The 17,696-nt window shown below is 44.7% G+C and overlaps 1 protein-coding gene across 1 annotated transcript in view; it reads right to left on the bottom strand.

Moving 5' to 3' along the window:
* The window catches only part of PDGFRL (platelet derived growth factor receptor like), a 66,955-nt gene extending 54,576 nt beyond the window's left edge, over positions 1-12,379 (bottom strand). Inside the window, exon 1 of the mRNA XM_019032436.4 lies at positions 12,171-12,379. Coding sequence (XP_018887981.2) covers positions 12,171-12,225 — 55 coding nt within the window. The 5' untranslated portion in view covers positions 12,226-12,379. The remainder of the gene's footprint in view (positions 1-12,170) is intronic.
* Between the last annotated feature and the right edge of the window lie 5,317 nt (positions 12,380-17,696).

The raw sequence follows: 17,696 nt of genomic DNA, 5'->3' as shown, positions 1-17,696 counted from the left end.
GCCACTCTGCCCAGCCAAGATTTTGAACCACAATGAACTTTCTCTCAAAACAAATGGTAAAGCAGACATTACATTTGTCAGGGGCTGGCGATGTCTAGGTAGAATAAAATGTTTATTATTAAAGAGTAAATATTATATGTATACTAATCTGAAGCTTACATATAAATTATCAAAACTCAAATGTAATTGTAGCAACGATTTAGAATTCCACCAACAAAATGTCTTTGGGGAAGGAGTATTTTATCACCAACATTGTTGAGAGTTGCTGGCAAATAGTGATAATAAAAAGCTAACTGACTTTAAGTTGCTTTTATTGTCATTTTTGCCTTCTCTATAAGGAAAGCACCCTTATTGCCTGCATCCAGGGAAGAGTGCCCCCACTGTTCTGCCTGTGGTGGGCCACCAGACTCTAAAAATCTCAGCTAAGCCCCTTGCAGCCACACAGTTGTGTCCACTCAACAAGAATGAATAGGGGACTGTATGCCAGGTGCGGTGGCTCATGCCTGTAATCCCAGCATTTTGGGAGGCCAACGCAGGTGGATCAGTTGAGGTCAGGAGTTTGAGACCAGCCTGGGCAAGGTGGCGAAACCCCATCTCTACTAAAAATACAAAATTAGCCAGGCATGGTGGCGCATACCTGTAATCCCAGCCACTTGGGAGGCTGAGGCACGAGAACTGCTTGAACCCGGGAGGCGGAGGTTGCAGTGAGCCAAGATTGCACCACTGCACTCCAGCTTGGGCGACAGTGAGACCCTGTCTCAAAAAAAAAAAAAAAAAAAAGATAGGAAAAGGAAAGGAAAGGAAAAGGGACTGTAGAGTTTCAGTTTCACCATCTGTCTGCAGAAGCTCAAAGGCCACCTCGATAGATACCCGTAGAATTACAAAATTTTCAAACTTATGAGATCCTTACAGATCATTTAGGTCAAGCCCTCGTGTTGTAGATTTAAAAACTAAAGGAGGCCCTCCCTGAAAAGTTGAATAAACTGTACAGAGTCACTCAGCTGGTTAGTGGCAGAATGTGAGAGCAGAAGTCAGGCCTCTGATTCCTATTCCAAAGTGCTCATTTCACTACATGGAGATAAACATTCTGTACATATTTTGAATAACCACACAGCCCTTGGCCGATTGAGAGAATGACAGTGCATTTGTAGAAAATGGGAACATGTGATAGATCAGGAGAAAAGTATGATAAAAAACGCAATTGATTTGGACTCAACTGTATAACGATGAATTTGGTTTCCTTTGTGTGTTGCCCTTTGAAACGGGAGCCATGTGGCCTCCACTCTTAGTTCAGTCTGGCCCTGACTGTAGAACCAATCCTGCCCTTGGGATCTCTTGGCTCAGTGTCAACAACCACGTCTCACTCTTTGGGCTTCAGTGCCTCAATCCCTGAGCCCTGCTCTATTTTCTGTGACTTCAAGTCCAGCTATGACCTCTTTCTTCTCCTAGGCCCGAGTCTCTTATTCCCTTCTTTCCCCTACTAAGTTTCCTCTTGGTTATAGGCCTTACTGACCATTCTCAATCCTTCCAGGAAGTAGAGCTGTGACCTTGAACCCTAGTCTCCAAGGCGGAACCCCCAACATCTGCTGTTGAATCTGCTGTTTGCCCATTATTCTGCTGACCCTGCACACGTGGTTTACTACCCCGGGTTCTAATGATAGGTGGGGGTAGACAATGGCTCCCATGCACACGCTCCCAGCCTCCTAGAAGGAAAAGCACTGCAACAGTTGGGAATGGGCCAGACCAACAAAGGAACATTAATCCAGCAATATCAATTGTGAAGCATCAGCCTCAGCTCTGCAATTAGGTAAAAGTTAGTTTTTTTCTTAAGATAGAAAATAACAGGCCAGGCATGTTGGTTCACACATGTAATCCCACCACTTTGGGAGGCCAGGTTGGGAGGTTTGCTTGAGACCAGGAGTTCAAGACCAGCCTGGGCAACATGCTAAGACCCCATCTCTACAAAAATTAAGGGAAAAAAAATAAGTTTAGTGTGGTAACACATGCCTGGAGACTGAGACTGAGACTGAGACTTGAGCCCACAAGTCTGAGTTTATGTTGAGCTATGACTGTACCACTGCACTGCAGTCTGGCTGACAGAGCAAGACTCTGTCTCAAAAAAAAAAAAAAAAAAAAGAAAGGAAAAATAGCCTATCATTATAATGCCCAAGAAATCTGTGCCCCATAAATACTTTAATGCCTGTGAAATTAATGAACCTCTGGATTAAGGTCTAATTTGGTATTCTGTGTATCATGTAACAGGAATTCAAGCTATCAGAAATGACAACAACCATCTGTAAATCCTATGGAATTTAGACAGAGCTACTTGTCTGACTTCTAAGCTATCATATCTTGTGTATCTATGTTACTCAGGAACATCAGATTATCTGATTATGGAGATTATGCATCCAAACATTTGCTATTATCTATGCAAAATAATTTGACCTTTTGACCAAACAGCCCCACCAGCTGATGTAACTGTATAGCTGGTCCAGCTGCCTGACCACAGAATTGGCCTGTGGTTTGATGGCAATGATGCAAAGTTAAAGGAGCCAGCCTAGTGTCCCCACAGATACCCAGACGGTACTGGAATTGAGTGACTCCCAAATCCCATGTCTAACTGTTTAAAAGAATATGACTCTTCAGCCTAACCATGTCAATTGGTTATTTTTCAAAGACCTAAAAAATACAAGAATTCATACTGTAAGTGAACGTCCATTACCATTGCATTTTTGAGACTATTGCATCGTATAATTTATAGAGAAATAGGTGGCAAAATTCAAGAACCATTAAATATCGTTACTAGCTTCAGGTCCAGGCTTGCCACTTACTGGCTGTGTGACCTTGGGAAGCTACTTGCCCTCTTCTGTTTCAGTTTTCTCATCTATAAGTTGAGAATGATATGGTAATAACTACCTCATAATGACCATAATAATTACTGTGGAGTTAAATGAGGTAATATGTCAAAAATGCTGAAATTAGCATCTGACCTACAGTAAGTGATTGCTAGCTAAGTGCTATTTGTTTTTTTATGGTTGTCACATGAGATCTCTATGATGAACTTGTGGTGGAAACAAAGCAGATATTAGTCTTTTTAATGTATAGATGCCAAGTAGTTCACTCCAGGTCATCAAGAAGGTAGTGAAAAAACAGACCCTCTGACTCCAAATCTAGAGCTTTCTCTGGCTCATGCCATTGCCTCTCCATCCACTTAGAAATTAGTATATTGTTGCTTTTTCACTTTATTTGCACATATCTCATGCACTATGAGATTCTTTGTTTGATGTGACATGGAGTTCCAAGCCAAACAGAACTTGATGCTGGGGATGAGAGCCCCCTCTTCCTGGAAGAGCTGGAGGTGCTTTCCCAAGGCACACACTGGATCCCCTCAGTGAGGAGATGCTGGTCAAAACCTCATCTCCAGCTGGGTGCAGTGGCTTATGCCTATAATCACAGCACTCTGAGAGGCCTGGGACACGGAGGTTGCAGTGAGCTGAGATCGCACCACTGCACTCCAGCCTGGGCAACAGAGTGAGATTCTGTCTCAAAAAACAGAAAAACCAGACAAAAACCCCAAAACCCTTACATCCAAAATAAATAAACAAATGTTACAAAGCAAGAAGGAAGCAGGAAAAAGGACCATGATTATTCATCATCAACTGAGAATCACAATCGAATCTTATTCATCAAAAGTGACCTATTAGTCTAATTCAATAGAACTGTGTTGGAGGAGAAAATAAATTCATTTGAAGAATCATTGACTGCAGCCTGGATGAGATTTCTTGTTAAGCACATTCATTAATATCAAAGCACTAGAGCTGTTGGGTTTTCTCCTCCCTGATGGTCAGTAAACGGGAGAGGCCATCCCTAAAAGTAGCTCCCGAGTTAACCACACCATACATTTTTCTGAGTCACTCAGTTGCTTCCCAGTTAGTTATATACACTGAGAGACACCACTCTCATTTTTCCATTTTTCATAAAACACCCCACAGGAACACACACGCTTTTCCAGGGACAAAGCTGAGAAGGTGGGAAAGCGATACTATGGAGAGGAAAATGTAGCAAGATGTAGCGAGCCCTTCCTTTCTCTATTCCTTTCGAGAACCCCACACCAAAAAATCCACCTACTGTCAGAGATTCGAACCAGAGAGACTCCATCTTGAATAGGGGCTGGGTAAAATAAGGCTGAGAACCACTGGGCAGCATTCCCAGGAGGTAAAGGCATTCGTCACAGGATGAGACAGGAGGTTGGCTCAAGATAGAGGTCACAGACACCTTGCTGATAAAACAGCTTGCGGTAAAGAAGCTGGCCAAATTCCACCAAAACCAAGATGGCCACGAACGTGACCTCTAGTCATCCTCACTGATCATTATATGCTAATTATAATGCATTAGCATGCTAGAAGACACGCCCACAAGCGCCATGAGTGTTTACAAATGCCATGGTAACATCAGGAAGTCATCCTATATGGTCTAAAAAGGAGAGGAACCCTCAGTTCCAGGAATTTCCCATCCCTTTCCCGGAAAATCATGAATAATCCACCCCTTGTTTAGCATATAATCAAGAAGTAACCGTCAGTATAAGCAGCTGAGCAGTCCATGCCGCTGCTCTGCCTATGAAGAAGCCATTCTTTTATTCCTTTACTTTCTTAATAGATTTGCTTTCACTTTACTTCTATGGACTCACTCCGAATTCTTTCTTGCACGAGATCCGAGAACTTTTTCTTGCAGTCTGGATCAGGACCCCTTTCCAGTAACATTACCACTGTTTAAAGTATCATTTACAAAAAAAGAAAAAGGCGTTTTCTGATAATTAGATCCTTCGATGCCAGGATAAAGACCTCAATCTGAAGTATTTTCCAGAACACCTGTTAGAATACAGTTGCTGACTCTCTTTTTGGAAAAACTCGATTCACATGGCTCGCAGGACCCTGTGCTGCCTTGGTTTTCCTCCTGTGTCACTGACAACTCTTCAGTCTCTGGCAGCTCTTCCTCATTTTCCTTACCTGCCCGATCACTCCTCTCTAACTACCCTTCACTCTCTAAGTGACCTCACACAGTCCCGTGACCCTTGCAGCATTTATACGCTGAAAGCTGCCCTAGTTCCTGTCCTGACCCTGCCTCTACACTCCAGATCTAAATATCCTGTTGCTTATTCAGCAGGGCCACTTGAAAGACTAGTAGGCATGTCAAAGTTAGCATGTCCAAAATTTAGCATCTCAAATTTAGCATGTCTGACCTCTGAATACCCCTTCAGACATGCTCCTTCCTGATGCTCCCTTTATCAGCAAATGACAATTGCTCAGGACAAAAACCTCCAAGTCTCACCTGTTTTAAATTTTCCTCTCCTAAGCCACATCCAATCCAGCAACAAATTCTTTTGACTTCATCTTGAAAACAGACCCTGAACTCAGCCTCTTTTCCTTCCATCCACTGATACCACCCTGGGCCAAGCCACTTACCATCCAGACATTTATACTATCTCCTAAACAGCCCCTGGCTTCCACTGTATCACTCCTTCGGCCATCTATGTGGCTATAAAGGGATAGCTGAGGCTGAATCATTTATGCAGCAAAGAGGTTTACTCAGCTCACAGTTCTGCTGGCCGGAAGATTCAAGACTGGGCATCTGGTGAGGGCCTCAGGCTGCTTCCACTGGTGGCACAGGTGAAGGAGAATAGGTGTACGCAGAGATCACATGGAGAGAGAAGAAGCAAGAGAGAGAGAGGGGAGGTGCCAGCCTCCTTTTAACCAGCTCTTACATGAATTAATGGAGCAAGAACTCACGCTATTAGTTCTATTACCTCCAGGAGGGCAACAAGCCATTCATGAGGGGTCCGCCCCGATGACTCAAACACCTCCCATTAAGCCCCACCCCCAACACTGGCGATCAAATTTCAACATGAGGTTTGGAGGAGGTCAAATATCCAAATCATAGCATTGCACCTCTGGCCCCCCAAAACTCATGTCTTTCAAATACTGCAAATTACAAGCATCCTTTCCCAATAGTCCCCCAAATCTTAACTTGTTCCAGCATCAACTCAAAAGTCCAAAGTCTCATCTGAGCTTGAGGCAAGTTCCTTACGGCTGTGAGCCTGGAAAATCAAAAACAAGCCTTGGCCCTCCCCACCCCTCTAACTTTGCTGGGTGAAGCCCACATGGCTGATCTGACAGGTTGGAGTTGAATGTCTGTTTCTTTTCCAAGGTGAGGGTGCATACTGCTGGTGGCTCTCTAATTCTGGGATCTCCACATGAGCCCCATTCCCATGGCCCCCTAGGCAGTGCCCTGGTAGGGACTCTCTGTGTTAGTCCTGCCCCTGTAGCAGGCTTCTGCTCGCACACTCAGGCTTTCTGATACATCCTCTGAAATCCAGGTGGAAGCTAAGCCTCCATCACTCTTGCATTCTGGGAATATGCAGACTTGACAACATGTGGAAGCCTCCAAGGTTTATTTATAGCTTGTGCCCTCTGGAGCAACCTCTCTGTTCTACTTATTGGCCTCTTCTGCTCTTATTCGCCCATCTGGAACCACACCTGGGAGCTTTTAAGTTAAGGCTAGAGCTGGTGCACCTGAGATAGGGGCAGTAGCATCCCGAGGTGGTGCAGGGCAGAAGAGCAGCAGGGCCTGCCCCCCAAAACCATTCTATTCTCCTGAGTCTCTGGGCCTGGGATGGGAGGGGCTCCTCAAAGATTTCCAAAATGGCTATAAGGCCTTTCTCTTATTTTCTTAGCTACTAGCACATGATTCAAGCAGTCTCTCAGCTGTACCCTTGGATTCTTTTCTCAAAATGCTCTTTCATTCTCTGCCACATGGCCAGGCTTCACATTTTCCAAACTTTTACTCTCTGCTTCCCTTTTCATAATAAATTCTACCTTTAGGTCATTCCTTTGCTTCTGTAATTGATCTTGAGCCTATTTTTTTTTTTTTTTTTTTTTTGAGACAGTCTCACTCTGTCACCAGGCTGGAGTACAGTGGCCCGATCTCAGCTCACTGCAATCTCCTCTTTCCAAGTTCAAGCGATTCCCCTGCCTCAGTCTCCCAAGTAGCTGGGACTACAGGTGCGCACCACGACGCCAGGCTAATTTCTTGTATTGTAATAGAGACGGGGTTTCACCATGTTGGCCAGGCTGGTCTCGATTTCCTGACCTCATGATCCGCCTGCCTCCCAAAGTGCTGGGATTACAGGCATGAGCCACCCTGCCCGGCTGATCCTAAGCTTTTAAAACCAGCCATACCCATCACTACTTGAGCACTTTGCTGCTTAGAAATTTCTTTTGGATACCCTCGGACATCACTCTTAAGTGTGGCCTTCCACAAATCCCTAGGGCATGGACACAATGCAGCCAAGTTCTTTGCTAAGGCCTAACAAGGGTGACTTTTCTCCAGTTCCCAATAAGTTATCTGTTTCCATTTCAGACCTTGTCAGCATGAACTTTACTGTCTATATTTCTATCAACAGTTTAGTCACAGCTATATAACCAATCTCTAAGAAATTCCAAACTTTCCCTCCTCTTCCTGTTTTCTTCTGAGCCCTTCAAACTCTTCCGATTCTCTGCCCAGTACCTGGTTCCAAAGCTGCTTCCACACTTTCAGGTATCTTTATAGCAATATCCCACTCCTTGGTACCAATTTTCTGTGTTAGTTCATTTCGCATTGCTATAGAGGAATACCTAGGACTGGGATGTTTATAAAGAAAAGAGGTTTATTTGGCTTATCGTTCTGCAGGCTGTACAAGAAGCATGGAACCAACATCTGCTTCCAATGAAGGCCTCAGGCTGCTTCCACTCAGGGCAGAGGGCAATGATAACTAGCAGTGCAGAGATCACATGGTGGGGTGGGAGGAGGAGGGACCAGACTCTCTTTAACAAGCAGTTCTTGCTGGAAATAATACAGAATCCATACATCCCCAGGGGAAGGCATTAATCTCTTCATGAAGGATCTACCCCCAAGGCCCAAACACCTCCCATGAGGCCCTACCTCCCACCACCACCACCACATGGGGGATCAAAATTCAACATAAGATGTGGTGGGGGCAAACCATAGCACCTACCTTTGAAAACATAAATTATGGGTACTTCTTCGTTCAGAAGCCTCCAGTGACTTTCATCTCATCTAGAAGCAAGCCCTAAATCTTCCCATACCCTACAAGGCTTGGCCAGCTCCTGTCCCACGCATCACAGTCACAGCCACACTGGCAACCGGTACAAGCCCATCTTGAAGGTATTGCCTTTGTGGTGCCCCTGGAGTGCACAGCTTTGCTGTCAGCTACCTCCGGGGTTTGCTTCCTCGTTTCAGGCAGGCTTATGGCTATCCATTCAAACAGCATCCTCACACCCCGCCTCAGTCCTCTCCATGTCTCACCCTGTGTTACTCGTTGAATTGTGTCCCCTAAAAACATATGCTGAAGTCCTAACTCCCAGGTATCTGTGAATGTAACCTCATTCAGGAATGGAGTCTTTGCAAATGTAGTCAAGTTAGCATGAGGTCATTAGGGTAGGCTCTCCTCCAATAGAACTGATGTTCTTACGAGGAGACACACACACACACATATGAAAATGCCATGTAAAGACAGACACGGGGAGAAGATGGTCACATGGCAACAGAGGCAGAGATTGGAGTGATGCGGCCACAAGCGAAAAAAATGCCAAGCGGTTGCTGACCACAACCAGAAGCTAGTGGAGGCAGGGAAGGATTCTACCCGCATCTTAGAAGCTGTGTGGCGCTGCTGACACTGACTTTGGACTATAAGCCTCTGGACTGTGAGCAAACAAACTTCTGCAGTTTTAAAGCCTCCCATTCCGTGGTACTTTGTTATGGCAGCCCTAGGAACCTAATAGACCCTGATTCATGATTCTCGATGCCACTTACCACTTCCTTAAATTGTATCTTTACTTCTTTATCTTTCCTCTCCCTTCATTGAGCACCACAAAGAAAGGGTTTTAAAACCTTGTCTAGGTTTGAAAACCATCAGTCCTCTGACCACCAGATCTCTCTCTCTTGCCCTCAAACTTTTCTCTTTCTGTGTTTTAAGGATCAGAAATGGTTTTGTACGTCAAACATGCCAGCCAAGATCCTAAACGCTTCAAAGCATTCATTATGTGCATTCATAAACAATAAGGAACTTTAGAATTCTTTTTTTCATTAAAATATTTCTGTACTAATTTTTACTCTTTTTTTTCCTCAAGAATAAATGAAGACACGAAAGTGTCAAAGGCTCTTGGTTACAGAATCCTCGTCATTGTGTCTCAGTCCTTACCTTCTTAGAGATCTGGCTATATTGCTCTCAGACAATAATGAATGTCTGTAGTCCTCTAAGAAAGAAATCCCTTTCACCAGATGCAAAATAAACCCAGGTTACTGAAGACCAGATTAGCACGGATCAAGGTTCTCATATTGTTCAACAAAACTTGTTGCACAAATCAATATTAACACTTCAATGTTTGCTCCTGACATTCAATAAAAATATGTAGGTAATCAAAAGTCAGGAAATACTTGTGATTTTATACTTTTCAATGTGAAAATAGAAGCACCCTATTAATAAACTCGGTGGCATGTATTCCATATAAATGCTGAAAATCAGGTGCTATGATTGACGTCTCAAAGTGGAATCTTGGATTATTTATTACCTGTTTTCATCCCTCAGTTTCATGCCATGAAGTATTATGTGCCTTTCCAGCTCCCCATCTTCACGAGGAGAAAGAACATTACTTCCAAAAATTTAAAGCATTTTGTCATTGGGAGCAGCCAACTTCTCTGGGTCACAGGCCAGATGTTCACCTCCATACACACTTGCAGGGAAGTCTTTTCCTCTTAGAAGGCTGTCTTCGGCTAGTTGTGGTGGCTAGCACAAGTGGAAGTCGCAGTGAGCTGAGATTGTGCCACTGCACTCCACCTGGGTGACAGAGCGAGACTCCATCTCAATAATAATAACAATAATAAAGACTGTCTTTTAGATGTGATCAGAAAAACTAAAAGGCAGTGAAACAAGTTGAGTTGTGGACCTTGTGTCTGTAGTTTGTGCTTTGGGATGGCCCTGAAGGCAGGATATTCCCATCCTGCCAATCTGAGACCAGCACTGGAAGGGCCTCCTGTGTAATCCACTCTCCTTAGTAGCTCCTGGCCACAACTCACGACACAACTCAAAACCAAAAACCATTCTTAATAGGTTTAGCCAAATGGTTACATAACTTAATGAAGCACTATGTGTTCACTATTGTATCCATAAATAGTCCATACATTATAGATATGTGTACTTTTATTTTATTTTTACCTTTATTTTTTTGACATGGAATCTCACTCTGTCGCCCGGCTGGAGTGCAGTGGTGCGATCTCGGCTCACTGCAACCTCTGCCTCCCAGGTTCAAGCAGTTCTCTGCCTCAATCTCCCAAGTAGCTGGGATTACACGTGCCCACCACCACTCCCGGCTAATTTTTGTATTTTTAGTAGAGACAGGGTTTCACCATCTTGGCCAGGCTGGTCTTGAACTCCTGACCTCATGATCCACCTGCCTTGGCCTCCCAAAGTGCTGGGATTACAGGCATGAGCCACTGTGCCCGGCCAGATGTGTGTACTTTTATAAACAAAATCTTTGTGCTATTATCACCTAAAATTTATGAACTATTTCTTACATTCAGTCTGTATTCCACTTTCTCCAATTGTCTCATAAATGCTTATTGTTTGTATGGATTACAATTAAAGAAATGGTAAATTTAGTTAGATGTTTGTAATAAACTCACATGGGCTGGGTGAGATCCAGGAGGCAGAATGGAAGTCAATTTCTGAGCCTATAAGACTGGCAAGTTGGGTATAAACAAAGGAATGGCTGATTTGAAATTATTTAGCCTGGCCATCTCCTGCCGTATTCAAAAAATGATACTACAAATTACATTTCTGCCTTTTCAGCAGTTGCATACAAGGGCCTGCCAGGAGCATTTTAATATTGCATTTTACAAACTGAACTCATGGCAACTTCTCTCTGGGCAGAGTTAAGTGTTACTCTCCCAGTAGAAGCTCTGCCTACGTTTTATTAAGCAAAGCTCTAGGCTGAAGGACCCTCATGCTCAACTTCAAGTACCACGACTATCTTGGATTTTGCAAACTACAATGCGGTATTTTTTTGGCAAATGTAGTTTCCTAGGAAAGAAAGGAACTGGTCAGGATGAACGAGTGGATGAAAATGTGAGCCAGGTCGAGCTGGCTCCAGCATGAAGTTGCATAACAGCAAAAGCTACTTTTCCACTAAATCTAAGCAAAAATTGTGTTGTAGCCCAGGAATTTCAAGAGAGGCTTGAGGACACCAGGAGGCACCCAGATGAAACATGTACTGTACAAATAACACCCATGGAGTGAATAGAGCAAACAAAACATTTAAATGCTAACAATAATATATAATACACACCACAGTAATACACACACCCAGACACACAGAAAAATAACACCAGACCCTTTGGTCACGGGTGTACACGACAGGGTGGACCCAGGACAGGTACACATTCAAAAACGCGCAGCGGTCATGGTCCCATACGCTGTACCAAAAAAATGCATTTTCTTCACCATTTCCCATCCAATTAGATAAATATAATAAGCCGTGGGATTTTGATTCGTTTTGAAGTTTCATACACTGACATTTTTGTTCGAAGATCTAGGCAGATCTTGCAGGATTCAAGCCCAAGGTAGTAGACGAAAACACGCCCAGAACTGCGAGGGGAGGGGGAGGTCACCTGGAACTCTGCAACGGAATCAGCGATTGCCGAGCTTAGGTGGCACTCGCTCTCAGCAGCAGAGGTCCCGGCCACGCCGCTGGGAGGTGGAAGCGATCCGAGGCTCCCGCGCCACCTCCCAGACCGACACGTTGACACTGGGGGCTGGACCAGGCGCTGGCTGGGGATGCTTGGTTCGCCCGGAGATGGGGGCTTGGAGAGGTCCTGGTGGGCTCCTAAGGGTCGGGGTAGCTGCCACCACCCCTAGAGGGCTCTCCGGGCAGGCAAAGAGTGGGAGGAAAGGAGACCCCACCAGGAGGGGGCAGGTGCACTGGGCAGGCAGTGGCGCGGGGGCTGAGCCACCGAGGGCCGAACGTTAGAGCAAGAGCTGGCAGGAGGGCGGCGGGGGCTTCGGGTCCCGGCTAAAGTCAGGGCACAAGCTAGGTGGCCCCGCGCCCAGAGTCACTCACCATCCTCCAGAGCTTCGTGCAGCAACAGAAGACCAAGCAGCAGCCAGACCTTCATCTCGGGAACCTCGGACTTCGGAGCGCAGGAGCGCGGCGGCTGCGCGGGGCGGGGACGCAGGGAAGGCGGCGGGCGAGGGGCGGGCTCCTGGGACGCCGAAGCGGGAGGATTCGGTTTCTTGAGGAGGAACACGGTTTGGGGGAAAAAGTTGGGGAATTTTTTTTTTTTTTTTTTTTTTTTTAGTTCTCTGTGTAGTGTGACTTCTCCTGCCCCCTGGCGGAGCCGCGGTGCGCAGCACTTCTTCCCAGCGCGGGGAGGAAAGGCTAAGCGTGAAATGTACATTACAACAGCCGTTCCTTGAATTTCTCCAACGCTTGGCGTTTTCACCAAGGTTATCAAGTTCAAGAAGGATCAGCGGGTGCTGATGGGGTCACTTTTAACCACGATTGTCCAAATGTTACCAGCGCCCGCCCCACCTCCTCAGGCAGAACCTGAGTGCTCTGTAAAAAGTGCTCCCTAAATATTTCTGTTCATTCCATTTCTCTCCCCCACATGCACTCACTCACAGGACCGTTGCCCTGGGTTCTTGCTGCTCCTCTGTGTCTGGCCAGAGTTGGTCTCCGCACCCAGCCCTGTAACTGCTGGTGGGGGTGGGAGGACGGGTTCATTACAGGAATAACGTGGAAAATGAGACTGTGCAGACAACCCGGGCCTGTGGTGGTGAGGCAGGAGAACAGGGAATTAGGGTAAGCACGGGCTAGGGTAGGAACAGGAGAACAGCAGGTGCAGCCAGTTCGCAGAAGCAAAAGATCAGCAGGTGCAGACAGTTCTAGGCATGATTAGGCGGCACACAAGCCACATCCTCGCTCCTCTGATAACAAGGCAGAAGTTTCCACTTCAGCCTCGGACTGGTCGCAGGCCAGTCCTTCGTAGGGTGTAACCAGTTGGAGGCCTCTAAAGGGAACCCAAGGGTGTTGCCAAGTTCTTTTCGCTTTATAAAATCCCTGGGGAGCGTCAGGCTCTTGTGGCTTGCTTCAGCGCCCTCTGTGAATTGTCTTCTATAAATCTACGTTTTCCTTCCTCCCTTCTGTTGCTTTGTTTTTCCTTGCTTCTTTCTTTCGTTACTCTGTGCATTTCGTTCAATTTTTTGTTCAACAGGCCAAGAACCTGGACAACTCTATCAGGTAACAGTGGGGCAGAGGATACGGGCTTTCACAAGTCCCTCTGCAGACAGCCATCCTGCGTTTCTGAGCTTGCAGACTCTCATGATCAAAGCAGTTTGCTAGCGGGGGAGATGCCGGTGTGTGTTCCCCCTGGTGAGAAGCAGCCCATCTCATTGTGATCTTCAGCACCAGGCACTGCTATTAAAGGGAGCTCAACTCTAAATAACAGGAAAGGGACTTGTCCCTCAACACCCAACGAAAGAAGTGCTGCCATTTATAACAAACTAATGCTTCTCAGTCACTTCTGCAAGAGGAACCAAGAATTCTATATTCTGTTGCCAGCTCTAGCCCGAGCTTTGCCACTCACTTGCCTTGCGATGCAGAGAGCAGTTGCCTGGGAATAAAGACCAGAGTTCAGATGCTGACACTGGCACAAACTCTCAATGCCTCTCAGAATTCACTTAACCTTCTGGGTTTTAGCATCTCTTGTTGATTAAGAAAGGGAACTAGGTGATTATTTCAACAGGAGTTTGCTATATGATTAACATTATGGCTATGAAGGTTGAGACATCATCTATCATGGCTACTTTTAAGGAGTGGACAAGCATTTAGACCACTGCAACGTGGTGTGTCAGGTTCTGGGGAGAATTCTGAGCAAAGGACTTGGAGCATGCACACAGGAGAGAGTAAATCTGCCTAAGTTGCCCCACCGTGAGATTTCTTTTCATTCTGACCCCATGAATTGACTGCTTAACTGTCACTCCATGTTGGAGCCTGGGGTTGGATCTAGATTCCTCCTCTCGGTCGCAGTATCCCCTCCATGCTGACTATGCATGTGCCAGGTCCACCTCTCTTATGCCATTATTGTCAAGCTTCACTGCCCTGGCTCAGCTACATTTAGCTTAGAGTCGTCCCTCTTTCTCTTGCCGCTTAGAGGCTCTTCTTGGGGGGCTGAGGCGAGAGAGTCATTTGAGCCTGGGAAGCGAGGTTGCAGTGAGCTGAGATGGCACCACTGCACTCCAGCCTGGGCAACACAGAGAGACTGTCTCAAAATAAATAAATAATAAATAAATAAATAAAAGCAAAGGAGAGAGGCCTCAGAGAATACCCATTCTTCTGCCACCTTGCTCTCAGATTTCTACCATTCAGAACTATAAGAGAATACATTTCTGTTCTTTAAACCACGCACTCTGTGGTTTTTTGTTACGGTAGCCCCAGCAAATTAATACAGGGGTCTGTATTAAGATGGGAACAGAATTCATAAGAAGTATAAGGGCTTCCCAAGACATGTAGCTATTTCATCACAAGGCTTACTATCCTTGAATGAGACAATCTCAAGATGATTTTAAATTTGAAAACAAAAACTGCCAAAGCTGTATTTTTCACAGGTCTTATTTCACTATAAAAATCCACGTGCTTTGTCTCTAGGGTGAGAAAGAATTTTATTAGAATTTTATTAGAATTATTAGAAATTTATTAGAATTTTATTAGAATTTTATTCTAATAAGAATGTCATGTTGATCTTTTCCATTCCTTTTCCAACAATTACTATAATGTTAGCCAATTAAAATAAGCATTATCTTGCAGCTCTAAATCAAATACAACTTGAAGCCTGCTTTCCCAAGGCCTGATTAATTTTTTTTTTTGTATGTTTAGCTTGTATCTGGTCACCTTAATGGACCTTCTCAGTAGCTTAAATAGTTTTCAGTTGATCTCTTGGGTTTTTAGATAAATGATCAATTACCTGTAACACCCACTTTTCTTTCTTTTCTTTGAGGTAAGTCTCACTCTGTTGCTTAGGCTGGAGTACACTGGCACGATCTCAGCTCACTGCAACCTCCACCTCTCGGGCTCAAGCAATTCTCCTGCCTCAGCCTCCTGAGTAGCTGGGACTACAGGTGTGCGCCACCATGTCTGACTAATTTTTGTATTTTTAGTAGAGATGGGTTTTCACTGTGTTGGCCAGGCTGGTCTCAAAACTCCTGACCTCAAGTGATCCTCCTGCCTCAGCCTCCCCAAGTTTTGGGATTACAGGCGTCAGCCACCGTGCCTGGCCATTTTCATTATCTATTTTAATTAACGGTAGCTTTCTATGCTTACCCATGAAATCACCCTACTCCATTGCCTTCCGTGCTTTTTATTTGCCCCTTTGAAGTGGTGAATACCATTAGGAATTTGTTAGGTAAGAAAAAATCAGCCAATATTTTGGGCATCCCTTCGCCATCCCCAAGATAAGGACATGTAACTTCTCTAACTAGTCTTCGTTAACTACAGACATACAACCAAGATGATTTTTTCACAAAAATCTATCAGGGGAATCCGCCCCCAATATTTCAACGTAGGTTCTTTTTATTTTCCTTAAGTGTCGGCCGGCTGAGAAATAAAGAGTACAAAGAGAGGAATTTTACAGCTGGGCCGCCAGGAGTGACATCATATATTGGTAGGACCGTGATGCCCACCTGAGCCTCAAGCCAGCTAGTTTTTTATTAAGGTTTTCAAAAGGGGAGGGGGGTGTAAGAACAGAGAGTAGGTACAAATATCACATGCTTCAAAGGGCAAAAAGCAGAACAAAGATCACATGCTTCTGAGGGAACAGGACAAAGGGCAAAAGCAGAACTACTGATAAGGGTCCAAGAAAGATCACAAGGCAAAGGGCAAAAGCAGAACCACTGAAAAGTGTCTATGTTCAGCAGTGCATGTATTGTCTTGATAAACATCTTAAACAACAGAAAACAGGGTTTGAGAGCAGAGAACTGGTCTGACCGCAAATTTACCAGGGCGGGCTTTTTTCCCCACCCTAGTAAGCCTGAGGGTACTGCAGGAGACCAGGGTGTATCTCAGTGCTTATCTCAACTGCACAAGACAGACATTCCCAGAGCGACCATTTATAGACCTCCCCCCAGGAACGCATTCCTTTCCCAAGGCATTAATATTAATATTTCTTGCTAGGAAAAGAATTTAGTGATATCTCTCCTACTTGCGCGTCCGTTTATAAGCTCTCTGCAAGATGAAAAGTATGGCTCTTTTTGCCCAACCCCACAGGCAGTCAGACCTTATGATTGTAACTTCCCTTGTTCCCTAAAAATCACTGTTATTCTGTTCTTTTTCAAGGTGCACTGATTTCATATTGTTCAAACACACATTTTACGATCAATTTGTGCGGTTAACACAATTATCACAGTGGTCCTGAGGTGATGTACATCCTCAGCTTACGAAGATAACAGGATTAAGAGATTAAAGTAAAGACAGGCATAAGAAATTTATTATAAAAGTATTATTTGGGAACTGATAAATGTCCATGAAATCTTCACAATGTATGTTCCTCTGCCGTGGCTCCAGCCAGTCCCTCCGTTCGGGGTCCCTGACTTCCTGCAACAAAAATCAATGCTTCGAGGTTTTAGCAGGAATAAAATTTAGTGGTTTTAAATATGGGACTCCCTGAAGACTTCATTCTGATAGAAATGCCAGACATTTTTGACACTCCCAGAGCCACTCGTCAAGAGACATCTTAGGGTAAGGTAGGGATCCCAGAAACTTAGTCTACTTAAAACCAATGAAGCACAAGTAAGACCTTCCTAGCTCCAGGATGTAGCATGTTGTAAAGATGCATCACCTATTCATTAGTTGCAAGAGCCTCTAAGTGGCAAGGGAAAGAGGGACTACTCTAAGCCAAAATGTAGAATAGGAAAATTGTGACTTGAGAGCTTTGGCCTCTTTTTTCTTTGCTCTTTCTCTTTCTAGTGTCCTCCCTCCTCTTTCAACTGTCTCTGCCTATTTGCCTTCTCTTGCTTATTTGCTCTAAATGCTCATTTTGAAAAGCATCTATTATCAGTCATTTACACTTGTGCGCCAATTAAAGTCAATGGTTCTGTTTTAAGAACAATGGCGTGACAACCTGATTTCTACCAGAGCAGTGAAATTGTTGGTCCTTCCACGACATCAGTGAGCAGGTAGGGAAAGATTCCGGTGACTTGGAGACTCAGCCACTGGGGATGCCCAAAATCTTGAACTTTGACAATGTTGTAGTATTTGTGGGCTAAGGGACTCAGAGCTCAGAAACTGGCTTGGAGATTGGGGCCCACCCTGGGCTATATAGTACTCCTGGGTAGTGCAGTCTCTATCCTGTGGGTTTCTCTTCCTCTTGACTGCTCCAGTCTTAATAGAGTAATAAGAACTCTTTACCCAGAGTTTATGACATCTGAAACTCTGATATCTTCAACTATTTAAGAGGTGGCTATCAATCTGTTACTAGGAAGGTTTATATAAATAAGTGAGTATTGAGCTGAGTCTCTTTCTAGTTTAACTCATACTTTGATCTGCGTTCATTCATTCATTTACTTTTAGAGACAGAGTCTCATTCTGTCACCC

The sequence above is a fragment of the Gorilla gorilla genome, chromosome 7, assembly GCF_029281585.2.
Source record: "Gorilla gorilla gorilla isolate KB3781 chromosome 7, NHGRI_mGorGor1-v2.1_pri, whole genome shotgun sequence".
Taxonomy (NCBI): domain Eukaryota; kingdom Metazoa; phylum Chordata; class Mammalia; order Primates; family Hominidae; genus Gorilla; species Gorilla gorilla.
Note: the sequence above shows the minus strand (reverse complement) of the source record. Positions and strands in the feature narration are given on the sequence as shown.